Genomic DNA, 19,048 nt, shown 5'->3' on the forward strand with positions numbered 1-19,048 from the left:
CAGGGGCAGCATCTCAAAGATGGGGAGCAGATGCCCCCAGTGACCGACAGCCGGCTAGCCCACCAGCCCCAGGGAAGCCCGCCCAGAGACGGCAGCAGGCCAGCGGGCACAGGGGCCCGACAGCCGCCAGAGCAAAAGACTCGGAGGGTCCATGTCCTCAACAGAATCCACCAAAGCCAGGTCAAGTCCATGTCAGGGCAGTGTGGGCCCCGGCCACCCGCCACACTGCTGGGATTTCAGCCAGTGGCCTGCTCTGCAATGACCCTGGACATTCTTCATGTCCAAGGCTTTGAGGCTGGACTTGACAAGTGCAATGGATTTTCACTGCAAGGAGACATGTTGGCCACCAACTCCTGCTGACCCCCGCAGGGAGGTGGGGGAGGGGGAGGGGGAGGAAAGGGGATTGGGGGAGGGAGAGGGGAGGCAGAGTGGGGGAGAGGCAGAGAACGAGGGGAGTGGGGGGATGACAAGAGAACGAGAAAGGGAGGGCAGGGGAGGGGGAGAGGGAGGGCAGGGGAGGGGGTGGGAAGCCCCCTCAGTCGGGCCTCCTGGCCCCCTGCCATTTCCTCGCTGTCCCAGAGGTCCCCCACCTCTCCAGCTGACTTTAAGAGCCACCCTGCAGGTACGAGTGGCCAGCCCTTTCCTGCCCACCCAAGGCCCCTCCCTCTTCAAGGCATCTGGGACTTATGTCTGGGACTTCTGTCTGGGACTTGCCACCAGCCCTCAGCGGGCTCCTGCTCACAGGAGGCAGTGGGGTCTCCGTGGAGAACTGAACAGCACGGGGCTTTGGAGGACGTGGGGGCCTTGGAGGACCTCGGGGCCTGGTCAGAGCCGGCACTGGGACAGGCCCCAGGGCCTCTGGTGCATGCTCTGGCCCTGCAGGGAAGCCACCAGGCCAAGCTGGCCCCGCTGCTGCCCCAGGCCACCTGTCTCCCCTGCCCTGCTGGGGCCACGCCTCCCCCAGGCTGGCTGCCACCTCTGTGCCTGGGCCACCCCAGCCACGTCCCCCATCCCGGGGTGCTCAGCTGGTGGGGGGTTGCACGGTATCCCCCCATAGATACCCTGACCCTGGCACCTGTGACCGTGCCCTTAATTGGAACCAGGGTCTTTGCGGACGTGGCCAAGGTAAGACAAAGTCACACTGGACTAGTGTGGCCCTGAACAGAATGAGGAGAGGGTGCACAGGAACCCAGCAGAGGGAGGCCCTGTGAAGACCAGGCAGGGACAGGAGAGATGGGGCCACCAGCCAAGGACTGTGAGGCCACTAGGAGCTGGCACGGTGGGAAGGGCTCCCTGCAGCCTGGGGCCCCCGACTCCTGGACTTTAGACGACAGAACCCCAGAGCTGGGGGGGAGACCCGTCTGTCACCGCAAGAGACGACTCAGCTGTTATCTGGTCCCTGAGAGCCACCCCATTGTCCCTTCAGCCAGATCACTTTCTGGCAGAATCACATGCTGAGTCGCGGGGGCCCCAACGGCACCCCTGCCTCAGCGAGAAGGCGAGCCATGTCGCTGTGACCTCTCAGCCCGCTGTATCCAGGGCCACACTGTCACACACAGGCACCCCACAGAGAGCGAGGCCAGGCTGTTCCTGCACCTGGAGACACCCCCCCTGGGCCACTGAGCCAGGCCACCCATTGGGCCCCTCTGGTTCTTCTTTCTCCTTGCCTGAAGGTCCAGCCTTCGAAGCCAGGTTCCTTCAGCTGGTGGGGGCAGGATTCTGGCCCCCAGGGACACTTGGCCATGTCTGGGGACACTCTGGCTCTCCCAGCCTGGGAGTGTCAGCTGGCCAGGCAGAGCCCAGGGGTGCTGCCGAATGCTGAATGCCAGCAGCCGGGGTCGAGGACTCCAGCCTGGGGTCTGAGCCTGGGGCCGTCGGGGGTTTGGGAGCTGGCCCACGCTGTGGGTTTCTCTACGGAAGTGCACAGAGGCCCCGAGTCCTGATGGGGAGACCGGGCTCTCCTGGAGCCGCTCTCAATCCCCAGCCCTGGCTCCTGTCCTCTGAGCACAGCCGGGGTTGGTTCATCCGAGGTGGCGACTCTACCCGGAAGCAGACCCCCCAGCCCTGCCTGCTGACCTTGCTGACGCCGCAGGCCGCGGGCAGGGCCCGTGTCCACACGGCCTTCTCACAGACCAGCTTCTGGGATAGCAGGCTGCGGAGCCTCGGGCCCCCTCACCTCCCAGGAGGCTCTGGTCCCAGCGGCCCTCGTCGGGCACAGGTGACCACTTGAGGACTCCGGCTGGGAGGTGGGACCAACTCCCTTCAGCTGCCTCGAACGCTTGGTCTTGCCCCTGCCCAATCCCAATTCCATTCCTAAGGGGCCGATGGGAAACCTTGTCCAGCTCTAGGCCACAGCACCCATGAAATTCCAGGGTCATTTACTGCAGGACTAAAGTTTTGTTGGTGACAGTGACCAATGTCCTTCTGACTGCTTTTTATTTCAAATGCAGAAGAGACAATATAAATACACTAAAAAGTAGACATTTTCACACGGCTTGTAGTGGGACTTGGAAAGCACCCTGTTTTCAGCCTGGCCAGCACCCCCCCACCCCCGGGCCAACTGTGCACTGAGCACCTTGCAGGGACACCCATAGCGACCCAGCGCTGTGAAGGCCACTGCCCTCTCCGGTTGACAGCGGTGGACACTGAGGCCTTGCAGCTCACCAAGGACAGACAGAGGTCGGGGCTCTGCCAGGTGGGTGTGCAGTACCAGACCTCAGAGGCCACTGTCACGCTGGAGAGTCAAAGTTGTCCTCAGGGAAGAATGACAGAGAGAGGTAGGCCCTCGGGAGGACAGAGTGGAGTCGGCTCTCCCCCCTCGGCCCACCTCCAGGGCCCCCTCGCTGCCTGAGAAGGAGCTAATTTGTTCCTGCTGTAAAATGACGTGAAATAAACTCCACATAGTGGCCGCCTTGTTCCCAAGGCCGCAGGGCTGCGGGCAGAACCATGAGGAGGGCCCGGGGGGACTCAGGCTCTTCCCCAGGAGCTCGGAACCCGAGGACCACGCTCACCTGTGCTGGCCACAGTCCTCAGCATCAGGAGGAACTCCCTGAATTTCATTAGCTCAGATCGGGGCCGGAGCCAGGCAAACGGTTCAAGGCCCTCACACGCCTGGACGCCTCCCGGAGAGGACCCCGCACACACCTGCAGGCAGCCGGGCCCAGGGAGGAGGGGACCCAGAGAGACCCAGTGTCCGGCAGGCTCCCTGGCCTACCATGTGGGCCCGCGGTGGACAGCCCTGGGTGGAAATGCTCTGAAGGCTTTCTGTCACCAAACCAGAAGCACTCGTCACTCGACGACACGCAGTTCCTGCCGAGGACCCTTAGCCCCAAGCCAGCCTTGTTTTCAACACCCACGCTGCCTCGGCCGCTCCCCACGTTAGCTGTGGACTCCTCGCCCACCCTTAGCCTGGGCTGGAGACTTCTGCTCCTTTCTGATGAATCTGCACAGAGACAGCTCAGGGGCTTCCCTTCCCCCGCTCATGTCATCAAGGGCACCCGGACACAGGGAGGCACAGAGAGGTTAAGACATCAGCCGAGGAGCACACAGTCATCACCACTGAAGGCAGCACCTGCCAGGCCACCCTCTGCACGTGGTTGCATTTGCAGTGGCCACAGCAGCCAGGCCTGGCTGTGCCGGGGTGGGGGGTGTCCAGGGCACAGAGTTACCCGATCACGGATCTCAGAGCAGGGCCCCAGACCTGTCTCCTCAGTTGACAACCTCAGAAACCGAGGCCCAGAGAAAGGTCAAGGTCACCCAGGAAAACCACCAGGACAGCTTCATCCTCTGTCCCTCTGACTGGACAACCTTCCCTGGGCAGCGACGGACACAGGAAATGCTTGGCCCCCGCGGGTCACGGCTCTGCGGCCAGCGCAGGCGCAGAGCAGAGGCGCCTGGGCCGGTGGCCCGGGGCTCCCCGGCGCTGACCGACACTCTTCCTTCCCCTCCTGGTTGACGACAGTGGCACTGTCATCTGGCCCTGGCCCAGGGCCGGGAGAGCCCCACCCGTGCCCTGTCCAGGAGGGTCCTTACGTCCTCGTCGCGCTCCAGCTCCAGGCCGGCCTCCAGCAGGTGGCCCTCGTACTCGTCCCTGCGGAACCGCTTGTCGTCCTCCTGGTAGTCCACGGGGGGCTCGGGCGCCGCGTCCACTGGGGCCCCTGGCCGGGCAGCGGGTGGTCCTGCTTCACGCGGCGAGCGCCCAGCGCCGTGTCGCCGGCCGGGGCCCTCCGGGCCAGGCCCCTGGCGCCCGCGGGCCTCTTGTGGTGGTACACCAGGATGTAGTCCACCTTGCGCCGGCCGTCCCGGAAGTACTGCCCGAACCTGCACCCGGCGTCGGGGTCCACGGACAGCGAGTTCAGCAGCTGCGGGGGAGGAGGCGGCCGTCACCAGGCTGGCCGGGCCGGGCCCTCGGGGGCCACCGCCCACGGCCCCCACCACCCCAGACGGGAAAGGGTCAGGAAGGGCCGGTGTCTGTCCCTAACCCGGACAGCGTCTCCTCGTCATTTCCAAAATGACAGTGCAGAGCAGCCCCACGAGGCGTCCCGCCGGGCTGGGTGGTCCGGCCCCTAGGAGGGCTGCGCTGCCAGCCGTGGGACTGGACCTCAGGGACTCGGGGCCCACCCCCTGGACACAGAGAAGACCCCTGCGGAGAGCCAGGTTCTGTCCTGGGGCTGCCACACCAGGACAGGGGCGGGGTGACATTCTAGAAGGCCCGTTGGCTGCCAGCCACACCCTGCCCTCGGGTCCCTGGGGACATCACGCGGCTACACGGAAAAAGCTGCAGAGGGCCACCTTCTAGGAAGGACCTGGCACAGGCCAGCGAGGTCAGGCAGGGCGGCGGCCCTCAGGTAACTGCAGGCGCCATCTCAGCCTCTGACCCCCGACACCGTGCCGTCATGTCCAGGGGAGGCGCTGGCCGGCTCCGCGGAGGCTGTCGCCAGACAGACGGCAGAGCAGGCGGCAGGAGGGGCCCAGAGGACAGGCCTGCGGAGGGCAGCAGCTCGTCTGGGGCACTGTACCCAGAGGGAGAGGAAGACGCTGGGTCTCTGCTGCTCCTGGGGCGTCAAGGCCCCCACCCATGCCCAGCCCAGAGGCTGCCCTCGGGGAGAAGCAAGGGCAGGCAGGGCTGCAGACGCCTGGTCTGAAGGCCTGAGGGCGTCGGGCAGAGCCAGGAGGAAGCGCCAGGCGGGTTGGGAGCCGCGGTCTCAGGACCGCGACGCCCCGGCCCCTCGGGTTCTGCTGGCTGTCACAGCACGGGCCAGCTGCGCGCCGCGCTGGGGTCAGGACCTCGGGGGGAGGCCAGGCTGGTGCAGCCTGAGGAGCTCCCGGCACCACGAGGGCCAGGGCCACACAGGGCTGGAGGCAGGCCTCCCAGCACAGCGGTCAGCAGGGGTGCTGCCCGTGCCCCCCACTCAGCTGGACTCCTCCTTAGGAAGCCTGCCCTGACCCAGTGCCCTGGAGTGCCCCTGAGCTTGTATGGGACTCAGCTGTCCCTTCCCCAGGGCACAGAGCAGCTGGAGGAGAAGTGAGCAGACCCTGGTCCAGGAAGAGCCTGCAGGCTCTGCTCCCCTCTCTGGGACCCACTGGCCACTGTACCCCATCCCTCCATGCTGCCGTGCTCCCCACCACAGCCCCCAGCCACCTCTGCCCCCGGTCCCACCCTGAGGTTCCCCCATCCCATCCCAGGCCCCCGCTGCTCCAGGCAGGAGGCCCTGGCCCCGGCCCTGACTGGCCACACAGCACCCAGGAGGCCTCCCTGGGAATAAGGGGAGTCCTCAGGTACAGGCCCCTGGACCCCGGGATAGCTCCTAGCCCGCTGAACAGCTCTTGGCCGGGTGAAGGAGGACCTGGCTGCATAGGAGGGCGGCAGGCCCAGGGCACAGGGGTCTGCACAGTCTCCAGAACCTGGCACACTGGGCACGGGTGGGGCCACAGGGAGAGGGAGGACAGACTGGGCCCGAGGACCTTGCCTGCTGGGCTGCAGGGCGCAGAGACGGGGTCGTGGGCAGGTGGAGGCCCGGTCTGCCCAGCCTCCGGTCGGGTTGATGGCAGGGCTCTTGTGCCTCCTGCCTCCTGCCTCCTTGGGGCAGGTGGCCCCGGGTCCCCAGCATCTCAGTTTCCCTGGTCCAGGTGCTGCCTCCAGGGGAGGCCGGGCCTCACCACCAACTGAAGCCAGCAAGGCTGGAACTGTCCGTCACGTCTGCTCTACGTAACTCAGAGTCCAGCCCGCCCAGGTCACCTTCAGAGGACCCAGCAACAGCATGGTACCCTCCACCCTGCTCCCAGTGGGTCTCCACCCTGCTCCTGTGGGGGACCCTCCCAGTGCTCATGGCCAGGACCACACCTGTGTGGGCAGGTGGCTTTGGGGGGGGGTTGAGGACAGGAGATAAGCCCCAGCCCAGGGACGGACTGTGCACCTGGGAGACCACAGTGCCTCACACCTGCCACCAGCAAGGGGCACTGGAGTTCACGCTGGGGACCGAGGCCCAGGCCAGCAGGTGAGGAGGCCCCAAGGGGATAGGGCAGGGGAGGACTGAGCTCAGCCTCAAAACCGTCCCCACAGGGCATTCCAGCCCTTGATGGAGTAGGATTCGGGGTCACCTCCCAGCACGGGCCTGCCATCCCACCCAGTCCCCTCAAGCCACCCGGAGGGCACCATGATCAGGTCCTGCTGACCGGCAGGGAACTGAAGCTCACGCAGGAAATGCAGTCAGCCCGGCTGCCCACCTGGTGGCCCCAGGTGCTGAAGCCCCACTGGCCACCCAGTGCCCAGCTCTGCTGGTAAGAGAGGGGTCACCTCCGGCCCCTGCTGCTGGGGCCAGAAGGCAATGGCTAAGTGGGGGCAGGACCCACAGCAGGCAGGTGCAGGCCAGGGAGGCTGAGGCAACCCTGGGCGGCGGGTCCCTCTGGGCAGGCCCAGGCCCAGGCCCAGGCCCAAGTCCATGGCTGGACTTGGTTCCTCTCCAGCTCCAAGGCCTGGGTGAGGCGCCAGGTCCCTCTGAGCCCCAGGTCTGGCTCTGCAGGACGGGGAGGGTAGCCCAAGCTGCCTCCCCGGCCAGGAGGGACAGCTGAGCTGATGACCGCCCGGCCACCCTGCTGAGCTCAGCAGGAGCAGGTCCAAAACGTGCCGGACAGTGCCTGGGGGCCATCCCTGTCACCTGCTCCATCCAAGGCCCAGGGCAGAGGCGCCTTCTCAACATGTCACGAAGGTCAGAGCACAGTCACCGAGCTGGCCCGGGAGGCGCTGTCCCCTCCTCCCTGTGCAGTGGGCACAAGGCCACCCCGATGCCAGGCCCTGCCAGATGTGGGCACGGTGCAGGGGAAGGGGTGCACCCAGCAGGGCAAGAGGGCAGTGTGGACGCTGAGGGCACCCGCTGCGCCCCCCCGGGGCTCGGCTGGGGTCTGGCCTGTGCTTCCTGTCCCCCTGCCCACCTCTCCTTCTTCCCACCCTTCCCAGGCCCTGTGCTGGCCCCACGTGTACCCGCCCGTGCCCCCTCCCTCTCAGCCTTGTGGGGCCTCCTGTGTCCGGGGCCCAGGGAGGACCAATGCAGGCCTCCTGTGCCGGGGCCACCTGGGAACCACCAGCTGCACGTTCTCTACCCACAGAGGCCCCTGAGCCTGCCCTGACCAGAACCCAGCTACCAATCAGCTTGGTGCCTATGGGGCCCATGGACGCTCCTGGTCAGCAGAGGTGGTGGCGGACACTGAACTAGTCAGCAAGCAGCCCTCGGGGAAAGGGGGACGTGCAGACAGCCATCGAAGCAGAGCAGGGACAGTCCCCAGGAGCCGCCAGGACCCCTGGCTGGGTATAGACACACCGCCTGTCCACGGGGGCCCGCAGGGAGGAGCACGCTGCCCACCGCAGGGCACTTCCCAGCCTGGGGAGGGAGAGGGAGCCAGAGGCCTGACCAAGGATGACATCACCCTCCTGTGCTCAAAGACCAGCGTTGTCACGAGCTGTGCTGCCCCAGACCCAGGGCTCAACCTCTTCGTGCTTCCACATTCCTAAGACCTCCCACATTTGATAGGACCCCCTCCCCCCAGGGGTGTTGGGAGGATTCCATGTCTCACTTTTCATTTTAGAATTTACAATAGGCCCTGCAGCGAGGGGACCCTCCACAGAAGCTTGGTCTCAGTGGGAACTGAGTCACATGCCCAAATAACGAACGGGGGGTGGGGGGACAGGAGAAAATAATCTCATGGTCAGAGTGGACCACAAGTGAAAGGTGGAGCAGTGACTAAGCCCTGTTGGGGAACCCCGGGGCTGGACCTCATCCTTGATTTGCTATGTGGTCCTGGGTAAGTTGCTTTGTCTGTTTAGGTCTTTAGATTTATAATAAAACAGGAAAAAGCCGACTTCAGTTAGGGTTAGTGGACAGCAACCACTAGACAGAAAGCGTGGGCTCTCTAGAGCCTGGGTGGCCCCTGGGGCCACTCTAAGCTGGCTCGGGGAGTCGGGGAGCCAGGCACAGGCAGGGTCCAGGGAAGCTGCCCAGCGCCGAGTGGCTGTGGGGAGACCAGGACAAGAAGGCAGAGAAATACTGCAGTGAGAGGAACAGGTGTCTGAGGCTTGGGAGAGGCTCCAAATCTCTCGTCCCTGCCTCTAGGAACAGGCAGGTGCCCTTGGGACACCTCTTGGGGACTTCCTCACGGTTGGGACTGAAGACGAGGTTGTGGAATGCAGGATGCAGGGAGCCTGACCAACTGCAGGCACTGGGTCTGGGACCCGTTGACTGGCTGTGGCCAGCAGATGCCAGGCTGGGCTGCTGACACCCCCCACCAGTTCTGATCTGTGGGATGGGCTAAAAACGTCTCCTGACCCGGTCCCAGGATGCTTGTGGGGCCTGAAGACGTCCCAAGGTCACTGCTGGGTACTTGGGGTGGGCAGTGCTCCTGAGAGCAGAGCTCCCCAGAAAAGACAGGAAAACAGCGGAGGAGAGGAGCTCGGCAAGGTCCCAGGGGAGAATGTCGGAGGACAAAGGTCCCCTCACAGCAGGCACATCCTGACAGCCCTGTCCCAGGCAGCACAAACAGGCAGAAAGGGTGGCCCGCAGCTGGCCCACCTCGCCCACACCGGCCACTTCCAGAAAGGTGGGGAAAGGGCAGACCAGGGAGCCCTGTCTGCAGCTCGACCCCCGCGGTGTCCTCACGTTCAACTCTCCCTGCCGCTGGGCCCCGGAGCTGAGCTCACGCAGCTGGGAAAGGATGGCCATTCCGAGGGAGTCCACTGTGTTCTCCGTCTTGGAAAACGGAGAGCAATGAAACCAGAGACCCGCGGTCGGCTTTTGGTTTTGAGGCTCTTGGAATTTCAGCCTGGAGTGGAACGTGGATTTCAACTCCACTTTGATTTCAAGGAAGTTTTTTAGATGAGGTCATCAGCACCGAGTATGGACTTACACCTCTGGGCACACCTGGTAACAGGCCACCCCCGGTGGCAGAGAAGCAGTCAGTGCGCTCATCTCAGCAGGTGGGCAGATACCTGCGAGCCAGGTGTCTCTGGGTGTCTGGCTCACTGGAGCACACAGATCTCAGGCTGCTGGTGGCCATCAGTTGGAAGGTGAAGACATTCAAGGATTAATGTAAAGCAAACTTAATGACGTCGCTGCTTCCACCTGCCTCGGGCCTTAGCGCTATTCCTTCTTACTCCTGCCTCTGTGTAGACGCGCGGGCTTTCCACCCTTGAACGTGGGGAGGAAGGCAGACACACAGTGTCTGGGAAACCTCAGCCTGGAGGGGAGGGACTTATTCTGTGGCCTACGTGTGCACATTTGGGATGCACATGGGGGACAGGACAGGAACCATGGGAATGCAGCCCACGCCCACCGATGGGTGCATGTACAGAGCCCCCTTTGCTGAGCAGCTCTGGGTAGCGACTGAGCAGCACTGGCTAGACGGAGCTGTGCTGGGCACCCTGGAGGCTTTTCCTATCATCCTGCCTGTCCTGCACCATCAAGTCCCTGGCCCCAGAGCTGCTGCCCGTCCACAGTCCTCCAAGCCCAGTGAAGACAGTGAGTGCAAGAAAGGCTCGCTGGTCTGGCCCGAGCCCACCCTCATGTTTCAGGACTGTGAATCCCGAGCACAGGGCTGAGAGGCCTCTCTGGACGTGGGGAACCTCACCTGGTCCGGGAGACAGATGTTTGCTGGGTGGGGATAAGCAAGTGGTCCCTGAGCTGAAACGCCAGCCAGGGGCCACTCCCTCAGGCTCCACTTCTCATCCACACCCAGTCCCCATCAAGCCGTGTGGGTCCACACTCCCAACACCTTGGTCTGTTCATCATCCTGCACTGGCTGCCTGGAGTCCCCACCAGGATGTCCGCGCCCAGCCAGCCCTCCTGTGCCACCTGCCTGTCTCTGAGGCCCTCCCTAGCTGCTGCCCAGCTGGTGAGTGAGTAGGTCATCGTCCTCTCTGGGCCTCAGTGTCCTGGTATGGTAACAGCACCTACCCCACACATTTGTTGTGAGTTAAACAAGCCAAGACACAGCGCTGGCCCAGCACTACAGAATTGTCCTTTGTCACTGTCCCGGGAAATGGGTAACATTCCATCTGTACTCCTCAGGCTCCGGAAGGGCAGAGCCCTCCCCATCTCACTCTGTGGTGCCCAGGGGCCTGTGCAGCCGGCACAGCTCTGTTCAAAAGCTGACCCCAGCTTCTAAGGTGAGCCTGCTGACACGGAGCAGCTCTCCACCAGCACTCCCGGCTGGGCACTCCCTGCTGCTGTCTGCAAGCCCTCCCTCACCTGGTGCCCAGGGTTGGGTCTCCCACAGTGCAAGGTCTGACCAAAGCCCAGGTCTGGCCTTCCTGGGAAGACTCCTGACATTGCGCATGACCTGCCCTACACCTCGCACAGGGCCCTCCCCAAGCTCTCCAGCCCCCAGGCTAGAGGGACAGGCCAGGACAACCCCCATCTCCGCAGCGGCTAGGTCCTGGGCAATGTCTGGGAGGAGCCTTGAAGGGGGCTGCGGAGGGCGGGAGGGGAGGGGGATTCTGCTCTTAAGTCCCAGCAAGCTGCCTCGAGCGCCCCCGCCCCCACCCTGCCGGTCACAGCCCTCTCCTGGCAAACTTTTGTCCTTTAAGTCAAACTCCTCTTGGGCGAATTCTGCCCCCAGGGGATCTATGTGAACTGCTGGGTCCAACCCTGGGGAGTGTAATGGGGCTAGAGAGGAGCTCGGCAAGGGGGTCCCCAAACACGTGACCTGCTTCTCGCCAGCGCCCTGACTCCTGCCTCTGCCGGACGGCTCACAGAAAACAATCTCGTGCCTGCCGGCTGCCGTGGACATTGAGAGTTCCCGTGAGGGGCTCAGCGTCCTGGGCAGGACGCGTCCTGGCAGGTGGGGCCGCCGGTGGCGCCTGGCGGCTGCCAACCCGGCCTCCACCCTTGTCCCCTAACGCCACCCCCCGCTGCCCCCAACGGCACCCTGGCCCAGGCCTGGAGGGGAGGGTCCCAGCACCTGCCCGGGGCCATGCGCTCAGGGTCGGGGCTGCGAGCCGGGACGCGGCCCCTGGGCGCTGGGTTTCCGGGGGTGGGCGCTGCGCCCGTGAAGGGCGCACTGGGCCGGGCCAGGGCGCTTTCCGGCCGGCGCACGTGCGCAGGTGGGCGCCCCCCCGCGCGGCACCGAGAGGGCGTCCAGGAGCCACGCAAGGCCCCGCCGCCGCCCGGCCGCCGCCCTGGACGCGCGGCGCAGGTGCGCGGCCCGCCCCGCCCGGTCGCGGCCGCCTGCACTCACCGTGCCCTCGGACGGCAGGTAGCCGATGTCTTCGATGGCGCAGATGTTGATGATGTGGACGCTGCGGTCCTCGGCCGGGAGCGTCGAGTACTTCTCGTTGACCCTCATCGTGGCCGCCTGTTCGCTGGGACCGCCGGGCGGCGCGCCCTCCCCATCCACGGCCCCGGCGGCCTCTGCAAGGGAGACGGCAGCGTTCGCGGCGCGCTCGCAGGGGGCCGGCCTTCCCGCGCTCCGGCCGCAGGGGACGTGGCCGCCTCCCGCTCCGCCCGCCGCCCGCCCGCCCGGGCCGCGCACCGTGCGGGGCGCGCCCGACCCTCCCCCGGGCCGACCGCGCCGCCACCTGGCTGCTGGTGCCGAGGCCGCCCGCGCCTGGTCGGGAACTTGGACGCCCGCCTGACTCCTTTCCTTAAAGATATAAGCGCACTCCGCCCGCTCAGGGCAGGGGCGGCGGCCACGCGGGTCAGATTTTCCGTAGAAATTTAAACACAGGAAGAAGGTATTCCATTCCTGCGGGCCCCTCCAAGTTTTATTTTTATCCGGGGTAAGTGCCCCTTTGGATTTTCTTTTCTTTTTTCTTTTTTTGAGGGTGGAAAGGGTTTTCAGACCAGCGGGGAACTTCTGTAGCCCTACATTAAATGCAAGTCCCTGCGGGGGCCAGCTGCAAACGCTGGGCAGGGGAGACAGTTCTGAGACTGAGGCCAGGAACACCTCCCTGCCCCTTGCTCTCCACCCCTGGCAAACGCCTGCCAGCTGTGGCTTTTCACCTCCACCACACACACCTTCACCGGCTTCTTCCCACCACCATCCTCTCTGCCCCAGTGGTACCTGTGACCCCTGCCCCCTGTCCACTGCAGTACCTGGGACCCCTGCCCCCTGTCCCCGTCAGTACCTGTGACCCCTGATGGAGCTCTTAGAGACCAGGCTCATGCAGTCCCTTCCATAACTTGAAAGTGTCACCTTCTCATCAAACCCAGTCTGCCAAGGCAGGGTGCCACCCCCACTGCAGAGGGGACTTGGGCACGCAGGCCAGGGAGGGGACCCTGACCCTCTGGGGCCACCAGGGCTGCTGCCGGCTGCTTCTTGCTTGCGTGGGGCTCTACTGCCTCCCTGAGGAAGAGACCGAGGCTTGGGCCTCTCTCTCACCCGGGACCCAGCCGGCCCTGCAGGTGTCCCAGCCTCCCTCCCTGCACCGGGAGGAGCAGGCCCACCCACAGCAGCCAGGCTGCGGCCGAGCCCAGGCCCACACTGGCTTGGTGTGCTCAGATATCTCCTCCCGTGGGCTGTCGTCCCCCCCACAGCGGTCAGGCCTCGCCGTCTCACTGCCCAGAGAAGCCACCTGCTCCGGGCCTGCAGTACTTCCTGACTCCATCTTGTCTTCCCACAGCTCACGGTCAACCAGTGCTTGTCGAGTGGCCACAAAGGAATGTGTGTGGCCCCCAGAAGTGATTGTAAAGTTGCCTTCCAAGGCCTTGAGTGCTCGGGCCCAGGTTCCCAGGGTAGAATCTAGGTGGATGGGGTGGGGTGGGGCGATGGGTGGGGTCTGGCCTTGCAGGAGCTTCCTGCCCCCGACATGAGCACCAGCTGCAGAACTGCAGCCCCGCACGCAGCCTGCTTTCCGAGGCGGGTGCTGCTACAGCTCTCACCACGTCACCAACTGCCTGCTCCTGTCTCTGAGGCTCTGGTTCAGACCCAGTTTGTAAATTCCTTGCACTTGGAGAGGCGCAAGAAGGCCTCTTGGTCCTCAGGCTGGCCAGGCCAGGGTGCCGCATGGCCCTGAAGGGCCCTTTGCCTGCATCTTGGACAGCAGGACAACCGGTTTGGAGAGTGCCCCCGAGCTGGCCAGATCCTATGGGAAGCAGTCCTCTGTGGCCCTGGCCACGCCAGGGAGACTGGCCTGTGCAGTTGGAGTTGTCAGGGCAAGAGAGAATCAATCTCTCTCTCTCTCTCTCTCTCTCTCTCTCTCTCTCTCTCTCTCTCTCTCACACACACACACACACAGGATTATGTAACTGCGTCCTCCTCCCCTGGTTGGGGAACAACCAATATTGTATAACTCTACTGTACTGTTGATCTCTTATGTTCAGGTGAAAAAAACTCAGAAATCCATGAGGAGTCATTTTTGAAAAAAGAATAAAAATACAATTGGCCAGAGCTGGGGGTGACATGCAGTGGTCATTGCTTGTCTAGCATGTGCGAGGCCTGGGTTCTGTCCCCACACTGCAAACCCAAACAACGAGTGTGAGTGTGAGTGTGCAGTATCTATTTTGTATATGTGTGCACCTGGCCAGCCCTGGCTGCATTCGTTGCCCCAGTGTTTTGAAAGAGACCCTGGACTGCCGGCCCTGGGAGGACTCTGGGGCCGGAGTGGCCCTCATGGGGGCTGCCAGCTGGGAGCCAGTCCCTCGGGCACGGCTGCCCCTCCCCAGCCTGTGCCCCCGGCTTGGCCGGGAAGCCGTGGCCTCTCGTTGCCACCGTCCCACATCTGCTCGCTGGACCACACCCGTCCGCCTCCAGCCTGTCCCTTCCCCATCCTCTCCCTGCCCTCACTTCCTCGCCCCCAGGTGGGCAGGGTGGTGATCTCCAGCAAATGCAGAGGAAATGCGGAGGCCTCTGCCTGGCAAGGCCAGAAAGAACCAGTTCTCACCCCAGGCCACCTGTGACCCTGGCCTGGATTCTTGGGGACCAATAAAAGGTCGAAGAATAGCTCCCAAATCAGGAGGGGAGAGGAGGGTCCCTCCAAGTCCGGCGCCTCTGCTTGTGTGGTTTCTGGGGCCGCTTCTGTTCGGAGCTGGGTCTCGGGAGGGGCTGCCTGCAGCTTGCTGGGTTTCTCCTCTCTCTGGCCGCTGGCTGCCTGCGGTGGGCCTGCTGCCTTTTCTGCTTCCAGACCCAGGTATTCCACCACCCAAGTCCAAAGGGACGCTCACCAACTAGTTAAAAAAACAACAGTCTGATTTGTCAAGGGACGTTCTGGCTCTCACACTCCACCGTTTTGCCATGTTGCCCTTTGGTGGCATTTGGTTCCATGCACCAAATGACACCTGTCTTTGCTGGCATTTTAATAGCCCTTGTGGGGCAGGCGGGAAATGACACGGAATGCAGGAGCCGAGACTGACAGAGCCGCCCCAGAGAGCCCTCGTTGGCGGGGACCTGGAGGAAGGAGCCCTCCTCTGCCCTGCAGAGGCACGCAGCTGAGCGCTCCCTGGCCGCAGCCACTCGGGGAAGTTGGAGAAATCGAGCTGGAAGGACCCTGTGTCTATGGGGTGCAGGGCTGTGGGGAAGGCCACGGACCTCAGCAAGAACAGCTCCTGGGGCCCCATCACGAGGCCACGGCTGGCTGCCGGGTCTTCTTGGGTACAGTGGCAGGTGAAGTCCTCGATTCTGGGTGCCTGTCAGGCCCTGGCCATGGCGAGCCCCAGATCAGGGAAGTGCCAGTGGAGATCTCTTCTACTGTGGTGCTGTGGCCTCGGCAGCTCTGACCCTGGGGGCGGCCAGTGGAGGGCATCCAGGGCCACCGCCCCCACACTAGATGCCAGCAGGACCTTCCCCCCAGCCCCAGGGTAGGAAGGACCCCAGACATTGTCGAATGTTCCCGGGCGGCACCGCCCCAGCTGAGGCCTGCTGCTCCAACAGATCTCCTGGCCGTGGGCTCTCGCAAGACCTTAGGCCCAGCCTGTCCCGGCTGCCCCGGGCGGTGGAGGCTGGGTCCCGCCGTGGCCAGGGGCAGACGTGGGGAGCCTGGCTGCTGCCTCTGCAGGGGGCAGCTCCTGCACAGACCTGTCCTCAGAGGGGCTCAAGAGCTGCCAGACTCACAGCAGCCTGAGGGCTGGGACCGCAGCAGCTCGGGAGGAGGGAGCTGCCCATGACTCAGGGCTGGAGGGAGCGCCAGCGGCCTTCCGCTCCCACGCTCTCCTGCTGGTGGCATCCCATGCAGGAGGGAGCCGTGCCAACAGGTGGATGACAGAAGGGGCTGAAAGCGCCCTAGGTGGAGATGATCCCCGGGGTGCCTGGAGTCGGCACTGAGACTCAGCGGCCCGGACGCTGGGCCACTCTCCTTTCCTTCCCCGTGGGAGTCAGAGCAGAGGCTGCCCAGCTGCAGCTGGATGGGAGGCTCCGTGGGCCCGGACGCCCCAGCCCAGCTCTGGAACACAGCCAAAGCCGCCAGTCCCGTCTGCCTGGGAGGGGGCTGCTTCCTCCGCAGACTCCATGGACTCCCGTAGGCCAAGGCCGCTCCCTGAGGTTCCTAGAGCTTTAGGGACACGCGCAGGGCAGGTGAGAGTCCAGCAGGCCCCTCCTCCTCAGGGAGCCTCGGTGGGACTCAGGCCCACTGCCCCCGGCTCTGCCAGCCCCGGTCCTGGCTCCAGCGGGCACCTGGTGCCATCTGCCCGGGCCATCTTTCTGCTTCGTTTCTGACTCTTAGCCCCCTTCCCAGCCTTGGCCCCGGGTACATTTTCTGTTTGTTTATTTATTTCACAAGCAGCTGAACAGAGAGGATCCTCAGCCAGCGCTGTGCTAAGCTCTTTGCAAATATTAACAGTCGCGAGGCGGTGAGCACGGCCTGGGGGACGGCCACACATGTGGCCCTCTGGGGCCTTCCTGTGGTGGGGGGATGAGAGGTTCCCAGGTCCACAGCGTCACCTCCTCTGCCTGCAGCAGGGGGAACCACCCGCCCTTCTCACGCTACGGCCCGGGGAACTGTCCCCAGGACTTGGGAGAACAGAACGACTGCTGCTCGCCTGCCATTCGCCTGCTGTCCCCTCCACCACTCCCTCCAGGAGAGCCAGGGTCTCCCGCCACACACGCGGGCCCCTTCATCTGGGTGGACACCTCCCTGGAGAGGCCGTGCCTACCTGCTGCTGAGCCTGCCCGCCCTGGCTGAGGACCGCTCGCTGCCAGGGCATGGCCCTGGCCCTCAGGGGCTGAGGGTGCCCCAGGCTCAAGGCCGTGAGCTGGGACAGGGCTCAGGACTCAGTTGAGAGCATGTGAAGACGTGAGAGCCGTTGTCACCCACGCTACCTCCCTGCTCCCTCCGGGGGCTGAGTGTCCCTGCCCTGCTCTGCCTCTTGGGCACGTGGCCAGGAAGCCCTCAGCTTCCCTAAAGACCATCTCCACGGCCAACACCACAGGTGCCACCTTGCCAGTCTCACTCCAGAGCGAAATCTCCCAGACACGTGACCTCGTCGGCCTCCCTCGTCAGCTCCCTGGTGGGACTGGCAGGCTTGTACCCCAGGGGCATCCTGGAACTCTCTGGGGAGCGAGACTAGACCCCCAGGTGGCCGCGGGGCCACGCAGGGTCTTTCCATCACACGCACATTCACGTCCCTGTGGCTTGGCCATGTGCCTCTGTGGTCTCAGGGGGCCCTGCCAGGTCTGGGGGTCTCTGTCCTGCAGCCAGGCTGCTCTCAGGGGGCACAGTGTTGGTGGCCCCCTGGGTGTGGAGGAAGCGAACAGGACAATGAGCCCCGAGCTGCCCCACCACGTCCAGGACCCAAGACAGGGTCAGAACCAGAGCCCCCAGGTTCACCCTCCTGCTGGCGCACGCCTGCGCTCTAAGGAGCAAGTTGTGGGCCCCGCGGAGCAGCTGGGCCAACATTAAGGCCAGCCCCGGCAGCTTCCAGCGTCCACGGCCACGTCGTCCTGTGTAGAACCACAGGTCAAGCTGATCGCGCCCCGACACAACCTGTTACGGGAAAGGAGCGTTTGCCGCGTCCTCCGTGCCACAGCCAGGAACAGGCTGCTCCGCTCCTCATCTCCCGGGCTCTGAATCCTGCGTTGACTCTCACCTCGCAGGTCACGGCTCAGACCACCAGGGCTCAGAGCCACGCGTGGTCAGAGGCCACTGTTCTCCGGGGACTACTATTTGAGAAAAATGATTTTGAACGGCTCCTCTTTCTGTTGTATAGTTTTCTGAGGTTTCTGCAATGCCTAGGGCTTAGGTTGGTCACCAGGGGAAGGGTGACAAGGAGCTGAACACCGACCGACCGTGTCACTTGTGGGCTTGCAGCCAACACGGGGGAAAGGTGGCCACTTTAGCAGCTCTTACTTGTGCTGCACAAATTCAGAGAAAACCACCTGACTCAAAGGCCAACCGGAGCCACGTTCCTAAAATATCTTGACAGATTCGTCATTAATTATGAAACATGCCTGATGACACAGCTGGTGGCCCAGATGGCGAAAGGGGAGAATCTGGGGAGCACACCTGGGGAGCACACCTGGGGAGCACACCTGGGTTGTACATCTGGGGAGCACACCTGGGTTGCATACCTGGGGAGCACACCTGGGGAGCACACCTGGGTGCCAGAGAGCATCTTCCAGGCCCAGCTTGGGACTCGGACCTTCTCCACGGCTGAAAAGACACCAAGACCAGAGTCAAGTGCCATCGGTGTGGAGGTGCCACCGAGGACACAGAGGGAAAGACAGACCACCAGGAAGCCAGGAAACGCCAGCAGTGGCAGAAATGTGCAGGGAAGGAGGCAAGGCCCGCGAAGGGGGCACCTCCACGCCTGGCCCCCTGGCAGCCCGCATCCCTGGACAGGCGAGAGGTCCTGGGCGCGAGTCGGGACCAGGTGGGGCCAGGAGAAGGGGGGGTCTCAGGCTTCTCCCCCGGGAGATCCAGTAGCGGGGGCTACTCCATCAACACCTGCCATTCACAGAGTCCACCTGTTCATCCACTGACCGCCCACCCACCCACCCACCCACTCACTCCTTGCTCACCCTCTCAGCCCACCCTGGCCTTCCCCTTCCCAACGCTGGTTTTCTCCACGGACGCTGTCCTCCTCTGCCCTGCGCCACTCACTCCGTGGCTGGGGCTTCTGTCCACCCGCCTCACCCTCCCCGGCTGGTGCCTGGGCAGCTTCACCACGATTTTATGGCTCGAGATTTTCATGCCCCAAAAGATGGAGAAGGGAGCCTCGGGGTCTGTGCTCTGAACGGAGCCAGGTGTTCGGAACAGGGGACCCCGTCCAGGAGGGCAGTGTTGGAGGAGGGGGAAGTGGAGGACTGCGTCTGGGCAGACGCACTGGTGACGGGCAGCTGACGCTGCCTTCACGTGCCTTGGCCACCCACACCAGGACCAGCCCCAGGTCCCCCAGAGTTCCCGAGAAGGCGCGCGCGGCCTGCATGCACCCAGCTCCTCCCCACACGGCTGAGGAGGGACCAGAGCCCGTGCCCTCCCTTCTCACGGTGGATCCCAAATCCGCCCAGAGGCTCCTGCCTGCCGGGGTTGGAGTGTCTGGTCACTGCCTGGACCTCTGAGACTCCTCGTCACGTGGAACTGAGGGCCCCAGGCTTTGTGGCTCAGGCCCCCGCCCCATGGCTGCCGAGGGCT

General features: G+C 64.2%; 1 protein-coding gene across 1 annotated transcript in view; it reads right to left on the reverse strand.

Annotated features, from left to right (window-relative positions):
* The window catches only part of Ano1 (anoctamin 1), a 140,351-nt gene that overhangs the window by 64,604 nt on the left and 56,699 nt on the right, over positions 1–19,048 (reverse strand). Inside the window, 3 exon segments of the mRNA XM_077797374.1 lie at positions 4,033–4,160; positions 4,163–4,361; positions 11,725–11,897. Of these exon segments, the coding sequence (XP_077653500.1) occupies positions 4,033–4,160; positions 4,163–4,361; positions 11,725–11,897 (500 nt within the window).

This window comes from Urocitellus parryii, chromosome 4 (assembly GCF_045843805.1).
Source record: "Urocitellus parryii isolate mUroPar1 chromosome 4, mUroPar1.hap1, whole genome shotgun sequence".
NCBI lineage: Eukaryota > Metazoa > Chordata > Mammalia > Rodentia > Sciuridae > Urocitellus > Urocitellus parryii.